The 21,606-nt window shown below is 40.2% G+C and overlaps 1 protein-coding gene across 2 annotated transcripts in view; it reads right to left on the bottom strand.

Moving 5' to 3' along the window:
* LOC117530228 (NLR family CARD domain-containing protein 3-like) overlaps positions 1–20,109 on the bottom strand; it is a 133,280-nt gene extending 113,171 nt beyond the window's left edge. For both annotated transcript variants that reach the window (XM_034193156.1, XM_034193155.1), the window contains exons 1-2: positions 19,999–20,109; positions 11,022–11,118 (exon numbers count right to left, since the gene is read on the bottom strand). In XM_034193156.1, coding sequence (XP_034049047.1) covers positions 11,022–11,118; positions 19,999–20,071 — 170 coding nt within the window. In that variant the 5' untranslated portion in view covers positions 20,072–20,109. The remainder of the gene's footprint in view (positions 1–11,021; positions 11,119–19,998) is intronic.
* Between the last annotated feature and the right edge of the window lie 1,497 nt (positions 20,110–21,606).

The following is a 21,606-nucleotide window of genomic DNA, read 5'->3' on the forward strand; positions in this document are numbered from 1 at the left end:
TTTTATGGACAGAATTTCTAGGCGCAGCCAGGGTGTGGAGGGGGTCTGGTTTGGGAACCACAGAATCTCGTCTCTACTGTTTGCAGACAATGTGGTTCTGTTGGCTTCGTCAAATCAGGATCTTCAGCGTGCACTGGGGCGGTTTGCAGCCGAGTATGAAGCGTCCGGGATGAAAATCAGCACCTCCAAATCCAAGGCCATGGTTCTCGACCAGAAAAAGGTGCTTTGCCCTCTTCAGGTCGGTGGAGTGTCCTTGCCTCAAGTGGAGGAGTTTAAGTATCTCGGGGTCTTGTTCACGAGTAAGGGACGGATGGAGCGTGAGATCGATAGACGGATCGGTGCAGCATCTGCAGTGATGCGGTCGCTGTATCGGACCGTTGTGGTGAAGAGAGAGCTGAGTAGGGGGGCAAAGCTCTTGATTTACCGATCAATCTATGTTCCAATCCTCACCTATGGTCATGAGATTTGGCTCATGACCGAAAGAACGAGATCGCGAGTACAAGCGGCCGAGATGAGTTTCCTCCGCAGGGTGGCTGGGCGCTCCCTTAGAGATAGGGTGAGGAGCTCGGTCACTCGGGAGGAGCTCGGAGTCGAGCCGCTGCTCCTCCACGTCGAAAGGAGTCAGTTGAGGTGGCTCGGGCATCTTTTCCGGATGCCCCCTGGACGCCTCGCTGGAGAGGTGTTCCGGGCACGTCCCATTGGGAGGAGGCCCCGGGGAAGACCCAGGACACACTGGAGGGACTACATCTCTCGGCTGGCTTGGGAACGCCTTGGGGTTCCCCCGGAGGAGCTGGGGGAGGTGTGTGTGGATCGGGAGGTCTGGGCGGCTTTGCTTGAGCTGCTGCCCCCGCGACCCGACTCCGGATAAAGTGGAAGAAAATGGGTGGATGGATGGACCTCCAGTGTCAAATAATAATTGACACTGGAGGTGTTGGACACTCCAGCTGTTTGCTAGTTTTGACATCTTCATACTGCTTGCCTTTTGTCTGACCCTGGTTGTTGCCTTCCACTGCCCACATTTATTTGAGTGCTACGCCGACTCCTGTTTTGCTTATCGAACTCCTTCTGTTTGTTTGGACTAGACTTTGACAGTGGCAAATAAATTACTTTTGTTCCCTTTACATCCCCTGTGGTTCCAGCATATATTTTTGGGTTCATTCAGAAACTGACTGCACAACACAAAATTAATTCAAACTTATACACCCAATTCATTTTTAATATAGATATTTTTGATGGATTTTGTTTAATCATTTGACCCCAACAAAAGAACAGTTCAAACACATTAAAAGCCCAGAACTGCCATAACATTAAGTCTATGTAAATTTCAAACCACCACTGTATATTTTTTTATTATATATTTTTTAATTTCCATTTTTAAGAAAACACAAGGAAACTAAACTAAAAGCAATAACAACAGATTGCCAGACCAGAAACAACAAAACACTGTAAAGATACAACTGGCAGGTTCTATGTCAAATTTACACATTAAGAAATATTTATCCATGAGCAATAATCTGTCATTGAACCAGGAAGGGTCCCCATATTGCAACATCTCTGTGTTGTCTGTCCATATCATCCAGACGAAGACATTCCATCTGTATCACTGAGACATTTCTCTAAGCCAATGTTCAAAGTTCGGAGGATTGGTGATTTCCAGGTCATCAGAATACGTTTTTTGGCAACTACCATTCCAAGTTGTAATGCCAACCACAGGTCAGTTGTATATCCCAAGCTATTAATAGAACATCCAAATATTGTGATCTTGTTTAATATCTCTAAAATAACATTTAGAAAACCATTTGAAAATTGCAGATCAAAAACCAAATAATTTGGGCAAAACCAAAACAGGTGTGCTAGTGTTCCTTCGGCAGAAGAACATTTATTGCATTGAGAAGATACAGTAGGAAACATTTTGCTCAGTTCTGTCTTTGAGTAATGTAATCTGTGAATTACACTCAAGAAAAATATAAACGCAACACTTTTGGTTTTGCTTCCATTTTGTATGAGATGAACTCAAAGATCTAAAACTTTTTCCACATACACAATATCACCACTTCCCTCAAATATTGTTCACAAACCAGTCTAAATCTGTGATAGTGAGCACTTCTCCTTTGCTGAGATAATCCATCCCACCTCACAGGTGTGCCATACCAAGATGCTGATGCTGACACCATGATTAGTGCACAGGTGTGCCTTAGACTGTCCACAATAAAAGGCCACTCTGAAAGGTGCAGTTTTGTTTTATTGGGGGGGGGATACCAGTCAGTATCTGGTGTGACCACCATTTGTCTCATGCAGTGCAACACATCTCCTTTGCATAGAGTTGATCAGGTTGTCAATTGTGGCCTGTGGAATGTTGGTCCACTCCTCTTCAATGGCTGTGCGAAGTTGCTGGATATTGGCAGGAACTGGTACACGCTGTCGTATATGCTGGTCCAGAGCATCCCAAACATGCTCAATGGGTGACATGTCCGATGAGTATGCCGGCCATGCAAGAACTGTGACATTTTCAGCTTCCAAGAATTGTGTACAGATCCTTGCAACATGGGGCCGTGCATTATCCTGCTGCAACATGAGGTGATGTTCTTGGATGTGTGGCACAACAATGGGCCTAAGGATCTCGTCACGGTATCTCTGTGCATTCAAAATGTCATCAATAAAATGCACCTGTGTTCTTCATCCATAACAGACACCTGCCCATACCATAACCCCACCGCCACAATGGGCCACTCAATCCACAACACTGACATCAGAAAACCGCTCACCCACACGACGCCACACACACTGTCTGCCATCTACCCTGAACAGTGTGAACCGGGATTCATCCGTGAAGAGAACACCTCTCCAACGTGCCAAACGGCAGTGAATGTGAGCATTTGCCCACTCAAGTCGGTTACGAGGACGAACTGGAGTCAGGTCGAGACCCCAATGAGGACGACGAGCATGCAGGTGAGCTTCCCTGAGACGGTTTCTGACAGTTTGTGCAGAAATTCTTTGGTTATGCAAACCGATTGTTTCAGCAGCTGTCCGAGTGGCTGGTCTCAGATGATCTTGGAGGTGAACATGCTGGATGTGGAGGTCCTGGGCTGGTGTGGTTACACGTGGTCTGCGGTTGTGAGGCTGGTTGGATGTACTGCCAAATTCTCTGAAACGCCTTTGGAGACGGCTTATGGTAGAGAAATGAACATTCAATACACGAGCAACAGCTCTGGTTGACATTCCTGCTGTCAGCATGCCAATTGCACGCTCCCTCAAATCTTGCGACATCTGTGGCATTGTGCTGTGTGATAAAACTGCACCTTTCAGAGTGGCCTTTTATTGTGGGCAGTCTAAGGCACACCTGTGCACTAATCATGGTGTCTAATCAGCATCTTGATATGGCACACCTGTGAGGTGGGATGGATTATCTCAGCAAAGGAGAAGTGCTCACTATCACAGATTTAGACTGGTTTGTGAACAATATTTGAGGGAAATGGTGATATTGTGTATGTGGAAAAAGTTTTAGATCTTTGAGTTCATCTCATACAAAATGGGAGCAAAACCAAAAGTGTTGCATTTATATTTGTGAGTGTACTTTGTACTGGATAAGTCTATCCCGACTGTTAATAGAACAGGAGTGAATCTTTGATAAGGCTTTATCCCATATTTCATATGATACTTCTGAATTAAAATCTTGAGCCCAGGCTACACACAAATGTTCAGTGGAAACACAAATAGTGAAATTATCAACAAACCTGGCAGTGAAGTGTTTAGAATTGGGAGAAAGCCTCAGATTCTCATAAAATGAGTGTGTGGTTGGAGTAGATTCAAAATGCTTAAATGTTTGTTTCACATAGTGCCAAATCTGAAGATAGCGAAAGAAATGAGAATTTGGAATATTGTACTTGTGGAATAGTTGGGCGAATGAAACAAAATTACCATTTCTATACAAATCAGCAAAAGATGAAATGCCCTTCTCTCTCCAAATGTCAAATGCCGCATCCATCTGCCCAGATTTTAAAAGAAATTTTTTTGCAAATCTGAGTATAAATGTCGACCGCCCTCTCACCACACTGAAGAGCTACACAGTGATCGTTGTCTCAAAAAAGCCAAGAACATTATCAAGGACATACACCATCCGGGTCACTCCCTGTTTGAAATGTTACCATCAGGAAGAAGGTACAGGTCACTGAATGTAAGGACAAAGAGACTCAAACACAGCTTTTATCTATCTCCAATAACCATCCTCAATGCCATTAGAGGACAATAACAGTGTGACTGTGCCAATTATGTATGTGGAGGTGTGTGTGGTGTGAATGTATGTATGCATGTATGTGTGTATGTATGTATTAAGTATGTGCATGTGTGTACAATATATCTGGGGTGTGGGTATACAGTGTTTATGTATGTATATGCTGTTTTTACCCATGTGACTGGGTATGTGTGTTACATGCCCTGTGCTGCTACATGTTTGTTTTTTTTTTAGAACTAGTAATTTAAGTGTTTAAATTGTTTTTATATATTTATATACATAGGAATGTTGCACTGACTGGAGAGCACTTTAAATTTCGTTGCACATATGACAATAAAGACCTATTCCTAATAAATACAGTCTTTAGGCAATTGATTTCTAACTTTAATATGACACAAAATACGGACAGAATTTCTCAAAACAAAACTTTGCTGATTCAGATTCTCTAATGTAACAGTCAAAAATAAAAGTGTATGGAGTGAGACATTATCAACATCGGGAGTCTCAAGTCGTACCCAAGCAGGGATGGTACCTTGCCCCTCTCGGTCTGTGAGGCTCCCTTGTTTCCAATAACTGAGGGCCCTGGAGTTAGCAGGCCAGTAATAGTGTTGTGTTGTTGTTGTTGGGAGACCAAGACCTGCTTTGTCTGTTGATTTATGAAGATGAGCTTTAGATATCCTGTGAGATTTAAATTCCCAGACAAAAGGCAAAATAGTCCATTTTTTGTATAACAGATGTGCTTAGATACATCAGCAAGTTCTAAAACAAATACAAAAATCTTGGCAGACTAACCATTTTAATTGCGTTGATTCATCCTATCATAGTTAGTGGTAAGATTCTCCAGGTCTTGATATTACTTTTAAGCTTTTTGATTGAATCAGAAAAATTTGCTTTAAATAGATTCTTGGGATCTTTAGTTAATTTAAACCCCAAGTAATTGAAATGATGGTTTACTACATTGAAAGGCACAGATTCGAAAAATACTCCCCAAGTAATCCCTAAGAGGCATAAACTCATTCTTTCCCCAATTTATAGTATACCCAGATATATCACCAAATGAGTTGACATAATCCAAGAGGATAGAAATGGAGGTTTTGGGATCAGATAAACAAATAAGCAGATCATCTGCATACAGAGTTATACAGGTCTCTCTATGTTACCCAATTTAATACCCTTGATATTTGGGTGATTCTCATGAAGCCAACCTAAGCTATGTCTGTGAAGATTTTAGTGATATAATCATGAAAACCTAAAATAATTCACTTATATTTGAAAGTACACTGTCTGTTATGTGGGACAGTTTTCACTGTTTGGTACCAAAATAATATTTTCTATATTTTTAAGAAGATTTTTAAGTCAAAAATTCATCACCGTAATGCGTCCAAAGAAAAATTTGATGGTTTCCCATCAGTTTCATATAATTAACATTTCATAAAATTTCTGGAAATAAATATACAAATGTGTAAAATTATACAGTTTAACAGAATATAATCAGACATAATGGCTTCCAACATTGTACAAAAAAATATTTAAGGAAAACAGAGTGTCTGAACATGCAGTTTTCATTACCGTTGCACTGTATTCATGATCCTACCCTAATCACAGCATTGTTTTAAATAAAGATTTTTTTTGGCTCATAATGCACCACAAGGAAGAGAAGACAGAAGATGGCTACAAGGTAAGATTGTTTGTCATATTTTGATGTTGTTAATGGTGTTGTTCATCCTTACGGATCCCTATTTCCACACCATAGGTGTACAATACCGTAATGTGTAAGACTTAAAGTTTTTGAAAAGTCATTAATATGACACTTTACTGTAAAGAAGGTATTAAGGAGCCCAACTGTTAGTAAAAATGTTTTACCCAAGTCATCATGGCTTCTGCCATTTTATGCTACTTTAGCAAAATGTCATTCATTACCGTAATGAACAGCTTTCATTACCACGTAATATAGAGGCCTGCTGCGGCAATGAAGGCTAATATTACGGTGATGTGTATGAACAGTTTCTTTTTTGAAAAAAGAACAAATGTATTTTACATATTGTCATAAAATGTTTTAACAAATCTCATTTATTGAATAACATTTTTAACTGTTTTAACTCATTTTGAAACAGTATTTTGAACTGCATGACAAAAAAATGTCAGGTGGCGCATCCAAATATTTATAAAAATCTGTATACATTCCTAATCTTTATTTTAAGATTAAATCTTTTGCAACTCTTCCTTAGCATGTCTACACAAGGTAACAGGTTATTATTTTGTCACTGTGTTCTTTTTTTCCAATAATTTATGATTTTAGCATTCTGTATGTCAGGTTTTGAGCCAAGTTAACATTCAATTTTGCCTTTAAAGACAGAAAAATAAAAACACAAATACGCAAATCCAGATATTTAGTATAATAACTACATTCATCACATTAAAAAAACATTTAGTCACTTTAACATATAATTTTTTTGTTTAAATTGGTTGCACCACCTGACAAATATTGGTTGTACCACCTGACAAATATTGGTTGTACCACCTGACAATATTTGTTATAATATGAAATATGCTGAACAAAAAATAATTTATGATAGTAACATATGTTCTAGTGATAGGTCTCTATTTAAGTGCTCTTAAATAGAGATATTTGATGCACAGTTAATTGCATTCTCACATTGTTGGGAGAGTTAGGTTCAACACTGTTCTTGTTGGGAGAGTTAGGTTCAAGTTCTTCTGAGGGTTCATTTGACTTGGGTGTAAAATTCAATATTTCCTCAATGGCTCTTTTTCTGTCCCGGTGCTCTTTTTGATCTTCCCTCCACTGTTGTCTATTTTTTTCTGTTCTTGCTTAGAGAATTTTCCCTTCTCTCTTCCTCCTCTGATAGCTATAAAACACAAGACCTAATAAGCTGACAAATTTCCATTTAAGAATGTGGAAGTTGTAATATAATAATAAATGTAAAATGGACTATGTATAGATACATTACGTCTCTTTTCTTTTTGCAAGATATGCTTCCCTTGCAGCCGGATCATTATTAATACACGCCCTGTGTCATGCCGACTTTTCTTTACTTGATAGTGGCATCTAAAATGTACAAATTATAATTTGAAATGTTTTAAAGTGTATAATATCTTTACATTTAAAACTACAAAATATTTTATGGTTTCATGGATAATCTTAGAGCTTTGAATAGCATTATATAGTAACATTCCTTACAGATGTGCCACCTGACTAGCTGGTTGCACCACCTGACTATTGCAGCTAATCTCAAATAAGCAGGCTTCTGTTTGGATGCTAGCATTAGCTTCTACCAATAGCATGAAGTTCAAACGGACCACTTTTTAAAAAATTAAGAGTTTTATGATAAAATATAATTTCATGAGTTTTACATTGGTTGTACCCATCTGACATGAAAAGTGTACCAGTATACGTATGAGTTGAAAGTAGTTATTTTTAATTACTACTTGACAGAGATCTACAAAAATTTTAGCTTAGTCCAAACAATCACTTAGGGTCCTCTGGCTGATGGAATGTCCTCTTTACAGCTGTTGCCTCTTCATTTCAAAATAAAAGTCATACGTTTATGGTTGCACCACCCTGATATTTAGGAAATGTAAATTGTTGGACAAAAGTTTTAAAGATTTTTTACAGCTTTAAAAGAAATGATATTAGAAATAAAAACATAATCAAAAAGATTTTAAACACAAAACAATGCCATAGAGTTTCATTTTGACTTTATCATTGTCAAAATAACATTTTTATTAGTTTTCTTACATGTAATGAACGTAATGAAAAGAAAAGAACCCTTCAAAGAATTATGAATGAAACCCCACCCTCAGATGAATCAGTTGATGTAAGTGCTGCCAACATTCATACATCCCCTGTCCCTCTCCTTTTGTGTCTTTCTTTTTTGACATTTTCTATTTGTATTATTTATTTGAGTGCAAATTACAATATAAGATAAGGTAATCTATCTTCATGTTTCTGCAATCAAACTAAAAACTTATTTCTCCACAGCTTGTTGCATGAGCCCAGGAGGGTCAAATTTGCTTCTGTAGTCACTCTTGTGACTACTTCTCCCACAAGGAGTTTGTCTTCACTCACAACGATACAGGGGAGTCTGAAGAGACCATCAAGGATGGAACATGGGTCCTTGTAGACTATGATGGAGAGCTCTATCCTGGCACCATAACACAGGCATGTTCAAGACCTCTCACAGAGCAGAAAACATAGTAGGGAGGTCAAAATATTAAATATTCAGGAAATATTCTTTTGTAAGTTCAGATGCAGGTTCATACAGGGATGTGATGCCAAAGGTCAGGGTCATGACCACTTCATAATGCTTAATGAAAGTATGCTGGACAGCATCTTACACTTAGTGCTGTTGATGTTCATTATTTTGCTTTTTTCTTCAGATTGTCAGCGGTCAGTATAAAGTCGATACCATGAGCTGTGCACATGACAGATTTCTACTTCCCCTCTGTACAATTCCCTAGCGAAAAGATTTGATGATATAAGGAAGACACATCATAGAAATAATTTCTGAACCACTGCCTGCAACAATCTGTGGCAGGTACTTCAGTGTGGTACCAGAGATCTGGGCCAGGTACAGAAAAAAAAATAATTCGAATTTTGATTTGACAGTGCTAAGTACTAACCAAATGCTCATTGATTTTTGGCTGTCCTCTACTCAATCAGATGTTTGTACTTCATGTAATAAGTTTGTTATATTACCCCTTACAGTCTTCTTGCACACCCTAATAATTACCATAGTTTGTCGTACATCAGATGTTTTGTAATCAAAGCACTTCCACACTGAAGCCTCTTTTGTCTTGAAAGTCACCCATCCATTGTGGAGTCGGGAGCTGTTACTTACATCTATACTTGTTAAGAAAAGTCTGAAGTTGTCTTGAAAGAACTGTATTGTTCATGAATTCATAAATTGGAGTTTTCATTTTTGTTATGAGTAAGTGTTCTCTTTAATCTCTTTAAGTGTTCACTACCGAAACCTGATTATTCATCACCGGTATGCTTTGTTCATTACCGCAATGTGTGACATTTCATGATTTATTGAAATTATATGAATAAATTATCTTTAATATTTCATTGATTCATAATATATGTCACAGTGTTCATGCTGTACTAGAACTGTTTTTTTTCAATGCAGTCCTTTAAAACAAAATCAATATGAAAATTAATGTGAAAAACGGATGAAATGTTACGGTGATGAAATAATTGTTTACATAAAAATGTGTGTATGTGTTAATAATACTAAATGCAGGTCATACTTACTACCTTTAAGAATATTTATATGTTTGCCATCAATAAAAAGTAAAAAAATATAATTTTGGTGTGTCATATTGCTAATGAAATATGTGTTACGGTAATGAAATTTTTTCCTCCCAGTGTCTCTAAAAATCTCTAAAAACACCTCACAAATGTGCATGTGGATTATAAATTCAAATTTAATAGTGAAATTAGAACATATTTAATATAAAGGTGGAAAAAAATCATGTGTGTAATGGTTTCTGATTTTTGCTATGAGTTGTACCACCTTCATGAGAATCACCCATTTGGATGTTCACGAATCCCTATGGCCAGTGGTTCCAATGCAATATTGAAAAGCGGGGAGACAGCGGATCGCTCTGCCTCACTCCTCTTCCCATAGAAAATTGTTTACATTTATTTCCATCAGTAAGAATTGAGGATCTGGGATTGGTATACAAAATCTTGACCCACTGAATAAAAGTACTACCAAGACCAAACTTTGAGTGCTCTGAGAAGGTACAGCCACTCTACAGTATCAAACGCCTTTTGCGCATCTAAGGACCGTATGGCAGCACCATCAATATTATTTTTATCCGAATACAAAATGTTCGAGATTTTATGAACGCTGCAAAATGAATATCTTCTGGGAATAAATCCTGTTTGATCGGGATGTAAAATATGTTCTATGCATTTTCCTACTCTTGTTGCTAAGATTTTTGTAATTACTTTCAGGTCACTCACAAAAATAAAAATAACTTAGGCGGTCTAAAAATTATCGGGCCAAATTTATCAGAAGATAATTGGTCTGCGCTGATGGTTTTCAAAGTTATCTGAAAAGCTAATTCGATAATGAAAACATTGGCTTCGATAATGAGTGGTTAGCAGAACTGTCCCCACCAATGATTGGGGTTGTAATTAAGAAAGTAGAAATACATCTGGTTTGCTCAGAGTCAGAGTCTGTAAGTGCTTGTCAGTCACTTACCATCACCCCGTAAAGCTCTGAAACACTCAAACATTAGTACACCAACATTCACCAAAGCCTTTGTGTTCTAAGTCCAACTTCCAGCTTTTGTCTAATTTTGGCTGTGTGCTTTTACGACTGGCACAGCAAAGATTAGTGTGAAGTAGTCTTTGGAATCCTGAAAGCGAGCTTTGATGCTCTGAACTGAAGATTTTTACAGGCTGAATTCAAAACAAGAAGCAGACAAAGCAAGCTATGATAAGTTATTGATTGATAACAGATATGAAGCAGCATCACAATTTGAAACAAAAACTGTAGTGTGAAGCACTCTTTGGAAAAAGATCAAAAGAAAAAGAGAGATGACTGAATAATGATGGCGCAGCAATGTGAGCACTGAACGTGAACAATGGCTACGATTCGATATGAATGCTGAACATGAATAATGATGGTACGGCAATATGATCGTTGAGTATGAATAATGACAGCGTGACGATGTCAACGCCGAGCCTGAATAACGATGGCGCGTTGATGTGAGCTCTGACATGGTCTACAGTCACAATTTCATATCCTTGTCTCACCTCTGAGTTTTGCTCTGGATCTTGTGGTCCCCACAATTTCTGGATTTCGAGGGTCCCTCGTCTGTGTCCTCACACTGATCCACAGCAGGGTCCACACCTTCACACAGACACAACATGCTGTCACAGCATTTCTCTCTATAAAATGATTAGTTGTGTATTAATGATTATATTTTACTGGATATGTGATAGAATACGTAGAAAATCTGTGCACAAGGTTAGATAATCACACATACTTACATATTTTCTGCACAAAAAACTAATAGCTCTTAGTAAACACACACTTGATATATTCAAATGAAGATTGTAATAGTATTTAGTAAACATGAACATGTTATTTTCATGTAATGCATGCAAAAAATATAATTGCCAGAAGATGATTTTAATGTGCATTTTAGACAATGTTTTGTATGTTGTAAGGGTGTAATTTGAGTAAAGCATTAAACTCTGGAAGAAAATGAATATTGGATTAAACACTGGATTAGGGCTGCAGCTATCGATTACTAAAATAATCGATAGCTGCAGCCCTAATCCAGTATTCTGGTGATTAATCGAGTAATCGGATAAAAAATACTTTTGCATTTTTAAACAACATCAACAGTCCAGGGCTCTCCCTAAACAATGGCACAATCAATTTAACCTTTTTTTTTAAAGGTTGGCAAGCCTTGCAGTCACTGTTTTTTTATTTTATTTAAGTTACTGTGTTTGTGAAGCCTTGTGTGTTGCCCAAAAAGCAAAAACTAAAAAGCGAAACACTCCATTTCAAAATCAGCAAATATTTGCACAAAAACAATAAAGTTTATCAGTCTGAACATTAAATATCTTGACTTTGTGGTGTATTCAATTGAAGAGGATTTGAAAATCAATGCATTCTGTTTTTATTTACATTTTACACAATGTCCCAAGTTCATTGGAATTGAGGTTGTATTTCAGATGATCAGCGTGGACCGTCTTTCTCCTAAAAGGCTTTAATTTACTCTGTGTCGCGTTGGAAAGCGGTAGTTTTTGTGCTAATTTGATTAGCTCTTACGCAGCCTGATGCTCTAGTCTTCTTCTGTTTGTTTTTCTGGGGACCTTACAGCGCCACACACAGGCCTGGCAAATGTACTACAATGTTAAACGAAGCTTTGAGGCAAATTCTGTGCCTCAAAGCTTCGTTGCTCAGTCTGAAACAATTGGTGACAGCAAAAAACCGCATTTCCAACCTGACAGATCTTCAAACATGGTCTGCAGACATTTCTTCTTCGTTTAGGATGTCTTTGTATCAATTGAAGGCAGATTGCATTACTGAATTCATGTGCTTAGGAGTGGAATTGATTGTTTACTCAAATGTTTTGCTGTGGATATCAGTTACACATGCAGATATTGCTGGGATATTTACAATACAATGTGTTTTTCATGTACTGATAGATTAGGCACCAGTGATCAAATGACCACCAATAAAATTTGGAGCTTTTCAGAGTTTAGTATATGTACATATGTTTTAATGCACCACCTCATCACATGTTTTTACCAAACTGGATGCAAGAAATGTAAACAGTATTCTGGCAAATTTGATATTTTCTATGTCCAGTAAAGAGAAAGCATTTTGAGCTGCTCCAACTATTCTAAAATAAATTTTTAAAATTATTTTATTTTTTATGTTGATTTATCATCATCTTTGGTCTATCAGTAAATCAGCATCTTGTAAGATTCTCAGGGAAAATCTACATGAAATTTGGAGCATTTTATAGCTTTGAAATTCAATTCAAATATGTTTGGAGTGCCATCTAGTGGCACAGTTCCACCAAATCTGGCACTTCTAACACCTTGCTGCCCAGAATACAAATATAAATGGTAAATTTCAAAGACATATGTAGCAATCAGCAAAGTTATATAGAAGTATTTTGATTAAAAACACGTTATTTTGTACAACTATTTTCAAAACAATTAGATGCATGAATGGTGCAAAATATTTGTGCCACTCAAAAAACAATTGCTGTTCAAAACCAGACAGAATGAATATAGTCCTCACCCACATGAGTGTCACCCCCTGCTGTCCTCATGAAGGCAGTGTCTGGATTTGTGCATTGAAGATACTGGATTCCAAAAAAAGGTCTTGTCTGGTCTTGATGGTTTGGATCCATTTTTTCTAAAATCGGCTGCAGACCCGATTGCCGAGCCTCGAACTGCCATCTTTAATTTGAGTCCAAGCACGAACAAACTCCCGAAAGTCTGGAAATCTGCATTGTCATGCTACTGCTTAAAGGGGGTGAACCTTCAAATGTGAACAATTATAGACCTCTCTCAAAACTAGAGACATTCATCACGAAATGCCCCGTGCGTAGTACTATTTCCATGTAAAGTGCAGTAAGATGTACTTGTGTGGGGTAGGTATTTGGTTGAACCCTTATGTGTTTGATGTAAACTGGGATACACAGTGGAACAAGTACAGTTCCCAGACCTGCACTGCATGCATTAGATGCAGAGCCATTTTGCAACGAAGGAGTTAAGCAGGTCACAGTCATCGGAAGTCAATGGACTTTGAACCCGTGTGAAGTACTCCCCAAGGCATGTACCCACCAAATATGAAGTTTCTGCAAGCAATAGGTGCCAAGGTACATGGCAACGAACAAATTTCAGGAAAAGAATTTGACAGTTGTGACCACTGTGACCTTGAAAAGTAGGTCAAGGTCACCACCCTTCAAACCCATGCAAAGTACACCTCCAAGGCATGTACCCACCAAATATAAAGTTTCTGCGAGCAATAAGTGCCAAGGTACATTGCGGCGAACAAATTTCAGGCGAAGGATTTGACAGTTGTGACTGTGAAAAGGAGGTCAACGGTCACCCACCCTTCGAACCCATGCGAAGTACCCCTCCAAGGCATGTACCCACTATATATGTAGTTTCTGCAAGCAATAGGTGCCGAGCTACGTGCGGCGAAGGATTGACAGTTGTGACCATTGGTGACCTTGAAAAGTAGGTCAAGGTCATCAGCCTTCAAACCCATGCGAAGTCCTCCTCCAAGGCATGTACCCACCAAATATGAAGTTTTTGCGAGCAATAGGTGCTGAAGTACATTGCGGCGAACAAATTTCAGGTGAAGGATTTGACAGTTGTGACCACTGGTGACCTTGAAAAGTACGTCAAGATCACCAACCTTCAAACCCATGCAAAGTACTCCTCCAAGGCATGTACCCACCAAATATGAAGTTTCTGCAAGCAAAAGGTGCCGAGCTACGTTGGCATTTGACACCATGGATCACAGTCCCTTGTTAGAAATACTTTACAAACATGGTGTCTACACCTGCAGTCTCTTGGTTTGCAGACTATTTGATACATAGTACCAGAACACCCTAGGCCGAAGGTCGATGACTGATTTTGTGATTGTATCATCTGATCTGAGGCCACATGTTCTAGACACTCAGGTAAAGAGAGGGGCAGAGCTGTCAAATCAATCAATCAATCAATCAATCAATTTTTTTATATAGCGCCAAATCACAACAAACAGTTGCCCCAAGGCGCTTTATATTGTAAGGCAAGGCCATACAATAATTATGTAAAACCCCAACGGTCAAAACGACCCCCTGTGAGCAAGCACTTGGCTACAGTGGGAAGGAAAAACTCCCTTTAACAGGAAGAAACCTCCAGCAGAACCAGGCCTCAGGGAGGGGCAGTCTTCTGCTGGGACTGGTGGGGCTGAGGGAGAGAACCAGGAAAAAGACATGCTGTGGAGGGGAGCAGAGATCGATCACTAATGATTAAATGCAGAGTGGTGCATACAGAGCAAAAAGAGAAAGAAACAGTGCATCATGGGAACCCCCCAGCAGTCTACGTCTATAGCAGCATAACTAAGGGATGGTTCAGGGTCACCTGATCCAGCCCTAACTATAAGCTTTAGCAAAAAGGAAAGTTTTAAGCCTAAGCTTAAAAGTAGAGAGGGTGTCTGTCTCCCTGATCTGAATTGGGAGCTGGTTCCACAGGAGAGGTGCCTGAAAGCTGAAGGCTCTGCCTCCCATTCTACTCTTACAAACCCTAGGAACTACAAGTAAGCCTGCAGTCTGAGAGCAAAGCGCTCTATTGGGGTGATATGGTACTACGAGGTCCCTAAGATAAGATGGGACCTGATTATTCAAAACCTTATAAGTAAGAAGAAGAATTTTAAATTCTATTCTAGAATTAACAGGAAGCCAATATGGGTGAGATATGCTCTCTCCTTCTAGTCCCCGTCAGTACTCTAGCTGCAGCATTTTGAATTAACTGAAGGCTTTTTAGGGAACTTTTAGGACAACCTGATAATAATGAACCATGTGGTGGTGTGTTGGAACAGAGGGTGGAGGAGGACTTTGGACAGACCTGGTAAGCCCAAAAAGATTGTGTGGGTGAACTGGGAACATCTGGAGGAGCCGATTATCTGACAGATCTTCAACTCCCACCTCTGGTGGAGGTTTTCTCACATCCCTGTGGAGGTTGGGGGCATTGAATCAGAATGGGCAATGTTCAAAACTTCCATTGCTGAAGCCGCAGCGCGGAGCTGTGACCTGAAGGTCTTAGGTGCCTCAAGGGGCGGCAACCCTCCAGGGCAACAAACATCCGGGGTACCATCCCACTGGGATGGCTTTCCGATGGCCAGGGAAGCCGTCTGACTGAAGAAAGAGTCCTTCTTGCATAGGTTATCGCTGAGGACTCCAGAGGCAGTTGAAAGGTCCCAACAGGTGAGAAGGGTGGCAGCTTCTGCTGTGAAGAAGACAAAGCAGCGGGTGTGGGAGAAGTTCAGAGTAGCCATGGAGATGGACTTTTGGTCAGCACCAAGGTGCTTCTGTCAGACCGTGACGCACTTCAGGAGGAGAAAATGGGAAACCATCCAAGCTGTCTACAGTAAGGATGGGACTCTGTTGAGCTCATCTGTGACTGGACACTGGAAGGAACACTTGAAAAACTTCTGCATCAGACTGGAGTGCCATCTACAGTAGGGGCAAAGGTGGAAGCTGATGGGGGATCATCATCACTTTCCCTGGTGGAAGTTAATGAGGTAGTCAAAGAACTCCGCAGTGGCAAAACCCAGGGGGTTGATGAGATCTATCCAGAAATGCTGAAGACTCTGGGTGTGGGATTGTCTTACATGAGATGTCTCTTCAACATTGCGTTGAGGTCTGGGACAGTGCCTAAGGAGTGGCAAACTGGGGTGGCGGTCCTCATATTTAAAAAGGGAGACCAGAGAGTTATATGGGCATCACACTACTGGAAAGCACGATTCGGCCGATAATCAAACCTCTGATTAAGAGGAACAATGTGGGTTCCGGTCACGGAACAACCGACCAGCTCCTCACTCTTAGAAGGATCTTGAAGGGTGCCTGGGAGTATGCTCATCAAGTCTAATGTGTTTTGTGGACTTGGAGAAGGCATATGATCAGGTACCCTGGGAGATACTGTGGGAGGTACTGCGGGAGTATGGAGTGAGGAGGTTCCGTCTCAACACCATCAATCTCTGTACTCACAAAGCAAGAGCTGTGGTTGGGTCTTCAGTTTGATGGGATCTGGACATAAGTCCTGCTCACAGGCTGATTGCCAGAGACAGGACATGTCCACATCAACTATAACTCTATACATCTCCACATTTACTCACGAACGGTTCGTTCGCACGTGCACGCAGCTCGCGGTCAAAGGAAGAAAGATAAACTATAACAGAAATCAGAGCTCAGACCTGCAGCCCTGCACAAGAACAAATATAAACTAGAAGAGAAATCAGAGTGCACAGTCTGGCTGTAGCCAGACTGCCTGCAGATCCTCCTTGGAGTTCTCACCTCCTCTCTGCTCCCCCCCGCTGCGCACACATTTTTGCGTCATCATGATGCCGCATGAAGCAACTCGAAGCAGTCCCAGTGTGAAAGAGGTTGCACATCGTCCTGGCGATTTGATTGCATCATGCAGCATGACATTTATATGTGAAAGATTTTTTGAACATTTCAGCTCGTCAAGTGAAGCAAGAATGTGAACATAGCCATGACAATGTAAACATGACAAATAATTACCTTTTAGATGGCTCAAAATGCTTTCTGCAGCTTGTTAGGCACGCGTGCACGAACGGCTGAAGCTGGAGCAGTCCTGTGTGATTCAGAAAGTGATTACAGCTGTTTTCAATGGCCGATTTGCAGAGAAAATGATTAATCCGACATGGCACAATCCGGTGGAAGTGGTAGTTTCGACTGTATTCCCTCTGCCATTGTACAAACTTCTTCTGTGAAACGAGATGAGTGTGCATGCTCGGAGGAGGGAGGGACAGAGGGGGGCGTTGAGCCTGGTGATGTGAGCAGGAGGAACTAGGCATGAAGGCATCTGATTGGTTTTTTGAGAGCGGACCGCGGGGCTTATACTGGTCAGAGTTTTATCGATCCTACAACTGCTACAGACGTCTGATTTTTTTTTGTTCCTTTTTCTGAATACATAACGTATTGACTACTGTTAGAATAGACGGAACATTTCACCCAATATAACAAAAAGTGTTTCTGAACAGAGTTACCTACCGTAACTTTAACAAAGTTTTGCTAAACACATTATTCTTGACAAATTTCAGTCTGGGTTCTGTCACTTGCACTCTACTGAAGCTCTTAAAGCTTCAAGTGATATTTTAATGCGCAGAGATGCAAGTGAATATTTGGCTAATTTGATACAAAGAAAATGGGAAATATATTTCTTTAATTATTTGTTTAAAATTGCAAGATAAAAGGTACTGGATAAAAGTACCATATGCCCTTGACCTACATAGTACACAGACGTTGTTTTTAGGATCCGAGACCTATACTTGGACTACACTGACACTTTAATCAGCACCAAAAGGAACATTATATTAGATACTGTAGCAGCCACTGTGCATGCCAAACCGGCCGGTTCTGTTTTTGGATGTTCCTGCCTTCTTCCCACCCTGCTGGTTGAGGTTTTTGAGTGCCTGGGCTTTGTTTTGTTTCTTGATTTGGGTTCCTTCTCCTTGCCTCGTTCCCCCTGTTCCCTTTGTTGGTTCCTTTTTGTGTTGTGGGGGGAGGGGCTTGTCGGCCATTGAGGCCATCCTTGGGGGGGGGGGGGGCTCATGTTGTGGTTTGGCCCATGTCTATGCCCTTACGTTAATGGCCATTGTGTTCTGCCTGTGCCCCTCTGTTAATTGCCTGTGTCGCTGTGTTTATGGTCACTGTATTTCAGTACTGTGCCCTCTTCTGTTAGTCATGTTGTTTTCCTGTGTTTACATGCTGTACACTTTGAGTTCCATTTTAGTTTTCTTACTCATTATTTTGTACAGACTGGCGTCCTGTTCTGGTTGTACCCCGCCTCACGCTCTATGGCTGCTGGGATAGGCTCCAGCCCCCTGCGACCTTTAATTGGGCTAATTAATTACAAATGAGAAATATGAGCTCAATACACATTTACAACATACAGTAGTGTTCAGAATAATAGTAGTGCTATGTGACTAAAAAGATTAATCCAGGTTTTGAGTATATTTCTTATTGTTACATGGGAAACAAGGTACCAGTAGATTCAGTAGATTCTCACAAATCCAACAAGACCAAGCATTCATGATATGCACACTCTTAAGGCTATGAAATTGGGCTATTAGTAAAAAAAAAAAAAAGTAGAAAAGGGGGTGTTCATAATAATAGTAGTGTGGCATTCAGTCAGTGGGTTTATCAGTTTTGTGGAACAAACAGGTGTGAATCAGGTGTCCCCTATTTAAGGATGAAGCCAGCACCTGTTGAACATACTTTTCTCTTTGAAAGCCTGAGGAAAATGGGACGTTCAAGACACTGTTCAGAAGAACAGCGTAGTTTGATTAAAAAGTTGATTGGAGAGGGGAAAACTTATACGCAGGTGCAAAAAATTATAGGCTGTTCATTTACAATGATCTCCAATGCTTTAAAATGGACAAAAAAAAAAAAACAGATACGTGTGGAAGAAAACGGAAAACAACCATCAAAATAGATAGAAGAATAACCAGAATGGCAAAGGCTCACCCATTAATCAGCTCCAGGATGATCAAAGACAGTCTGGAGTTACCTGTAAGTGCTGTGACAGTTAGAAGACGCCTGTGTGAAGCTAATTTATTTGCAAGAATCCCCCGCAAAGTCCCTCTGTTAAATAAAAGACATGTGCAGAAGAGGTTACAATTTGCCAAAGAACACATCAACTGGCCTAAAGAGAAATGGAGGAATATTTTGTGGACTGATGAGAGTAAAATCATTCTTTTTGGGTCCAAGGGACAGTTTGTGAGACGACCCCCAAACTCTGAATTCAAGCCACAGTTCACAGTGAAGACAGTGAAGCATCATGATATGGGCATGTTTCTGCTACTATGGTGTTGGGCCTATATATCGCATACCAGGTATCATGGATCAGTTTGGATATGTCATAATACTTGAAGAGGTCATGTTGCCTTATGCTGAAGAGGACATGCCCTTGAAATAGGTGTTTCAGCAAGATAATGACCCCAAGCACACTAGTAAATGAGCAAAATTTTGGTTCCAAACCAACAAAATTAATGCCTCGCAGATGTGAAGAAATCATGAAAAACTGTGGTTATACAACTAAATACTAGTTTAGTGATTCACAGGATTGCTAAAAAAACAGTTTGAACATAATAGTTTTGAGTTTGTAGCATCAACAGCAGATGCTACTATTATTGTGAACACCCCCTTTTGTACTTTTTTACTAATAGCCCAATTTCATAGCCTTAAGAGTGTGCATATCATGAATGCTTGGTCTTGCTGGATTTGTGAGAATCTACTGAATCTACTGGTACCTTGTTTCCCATCTAACAATAAGAAATATAGTCAAAACCTGGATGAATCTTTTTAGTCACATAGCACTACTATTATTCTGAACACTACTGTATAATTTGACAAAGAATTAATTATAGTGTGTCAAAAATCCCACTGGGATGACCCAATTCCCACAAGAAGTGAAATAAATAATTTTGTGTTTATCTTGAACTGTGATTATTTTTTACACTTACCATGACCCTCCATCGCCTTCTTGGTGTCTTCCTGTCCTTCAGACTCTGAGGGACACTCCCTCCTTCTCTTCATGTTTTTTTTTTTCTCTCACAACTCTGCAGTCAGTCTCCTATGGGTGGATTCTTGTGGTCCAGAAAATGTTGCGTGCTGTCTGTCAGTGATGTGGCTGCAAAACTGACTGTGGAAATCAGCCTGAAAAGTGAAGAACAACAGAGAAGAAGATCAGACAGATCTGCTCCCCAACATTCATTCATTTTGTGAAGAACTGTTATTTAATTTAAGGTGCACAGTTTCGCTGTCGTACTGACTCACACCATCCTTTGACTCACAGTGACACAACACAGTATTGTCATATAGAGACACTATATTTCAAGTTGTTTTGATTTTTTTCCATTTGAAGCTCATTTAAATGGACAAATAAATGTCTTTTTGTATTGTGTATGCTGGAGTTTTGCTTTTTCCTCCTGTGGCATCATGCCGACAGCTTGCCAGGTTACGCACACCTACATTAACTGATTAGGTGAGCCAGGTGTGAGGGCCCCTACTGAGTGGGAAGAGCCAGTGCATGACAGACAGCAGCACAGGACAGTCGGGGAGGATGGACAGAGTGGCTGTGTCTCCGGCTCAGGAGAGGTGGATAGTAATGTGTGACTCACAGTCACAGCAAGCAGGATGAAGATGTACAGCAAAGACTACTGATGGGATGAACAACACTGGTGCGTCAACACTGTGCCGAGCACACAAGAGTGAAACCCCGTATTGGTGCGTGTATCGCTTTAAGAAAAAAATCACATGACCGATACAGGAACTGTGTCGTTCAACTGCGCTGCGCCAAATTGTGTTTATAAGGAAACAAACTGTATCGACATGTTGCGGATTTGTTGGATGGAGTTTTGCTGTTGGAGTTTTGCTTGCCCTCACCTTGTTCCACTGACTTCATGGATCGTTCAAAGACGTTTCCCCAGTCTGGAATAATTTTGATCTTTTGACGCCAAATAAGGTAAACCTTTTTCTCCTTTGGGCATTGTTTACTGTTATTTTTCCAATTAGATACGAGGTCTATTAGAAAACTATCTGACCTTTTTCATTTTTTTTTAAAACTATATGGATTTGAATTATGTGCGCTTGCATCAGCAAAGATTGAACCTTCGTGCACATGCGTGGCTTTTTTCACGCCTGTCGGTTGCATCATTCGCCTGTGGGCAGGCTTTGAGTGAGCACTGGTCCACCCCCCTCATTGGATTTTCATTGTCAGGGAAATGGCTGAGCGATTGGAGCAGCGCTGAATCAAATTTTTCCAGAAACTGTGAGAGACAGCCAGGTAGAAACCATTCGGAAGATTCAGATGGCTTTTGGTGAGGATACTCTGGGCGTCACACAGATTAAGGAGCATTACAACCGGATTAAAGATGGCCCACAGCGGCAGAGGGTGCGCCGCTTTTTTATATAGTTTTTTAGGGGGGCGCTGTTGAGCAATGAGGAGATAAGATGCGCTAGCTGTAGCTCCTGCAGAATTTAACTTAAAATTTCATTTAAAACCAAACATACACAAGCTAAATTATTTATTTGGAGGTCTGTGGATTTGTGATACTCAAACCGACGAAAGG

The sequence above is a fragment of the Thalassophryne amazonica genome, chromosome 18, assembly GCF_902500255.1.
Source record: "Thalassophryne amazonica chromosome 18, fThaAma1.1, whole genome shotgun sequence".
NCBI classification, from domain to species: domain Eukaryota; kingdom Metazoa; phylum Chordata; class Actinopteri; order Batrachoidiformes; family Batrachoididae; genus Thalassophryne; species Thalassophryne amazonica.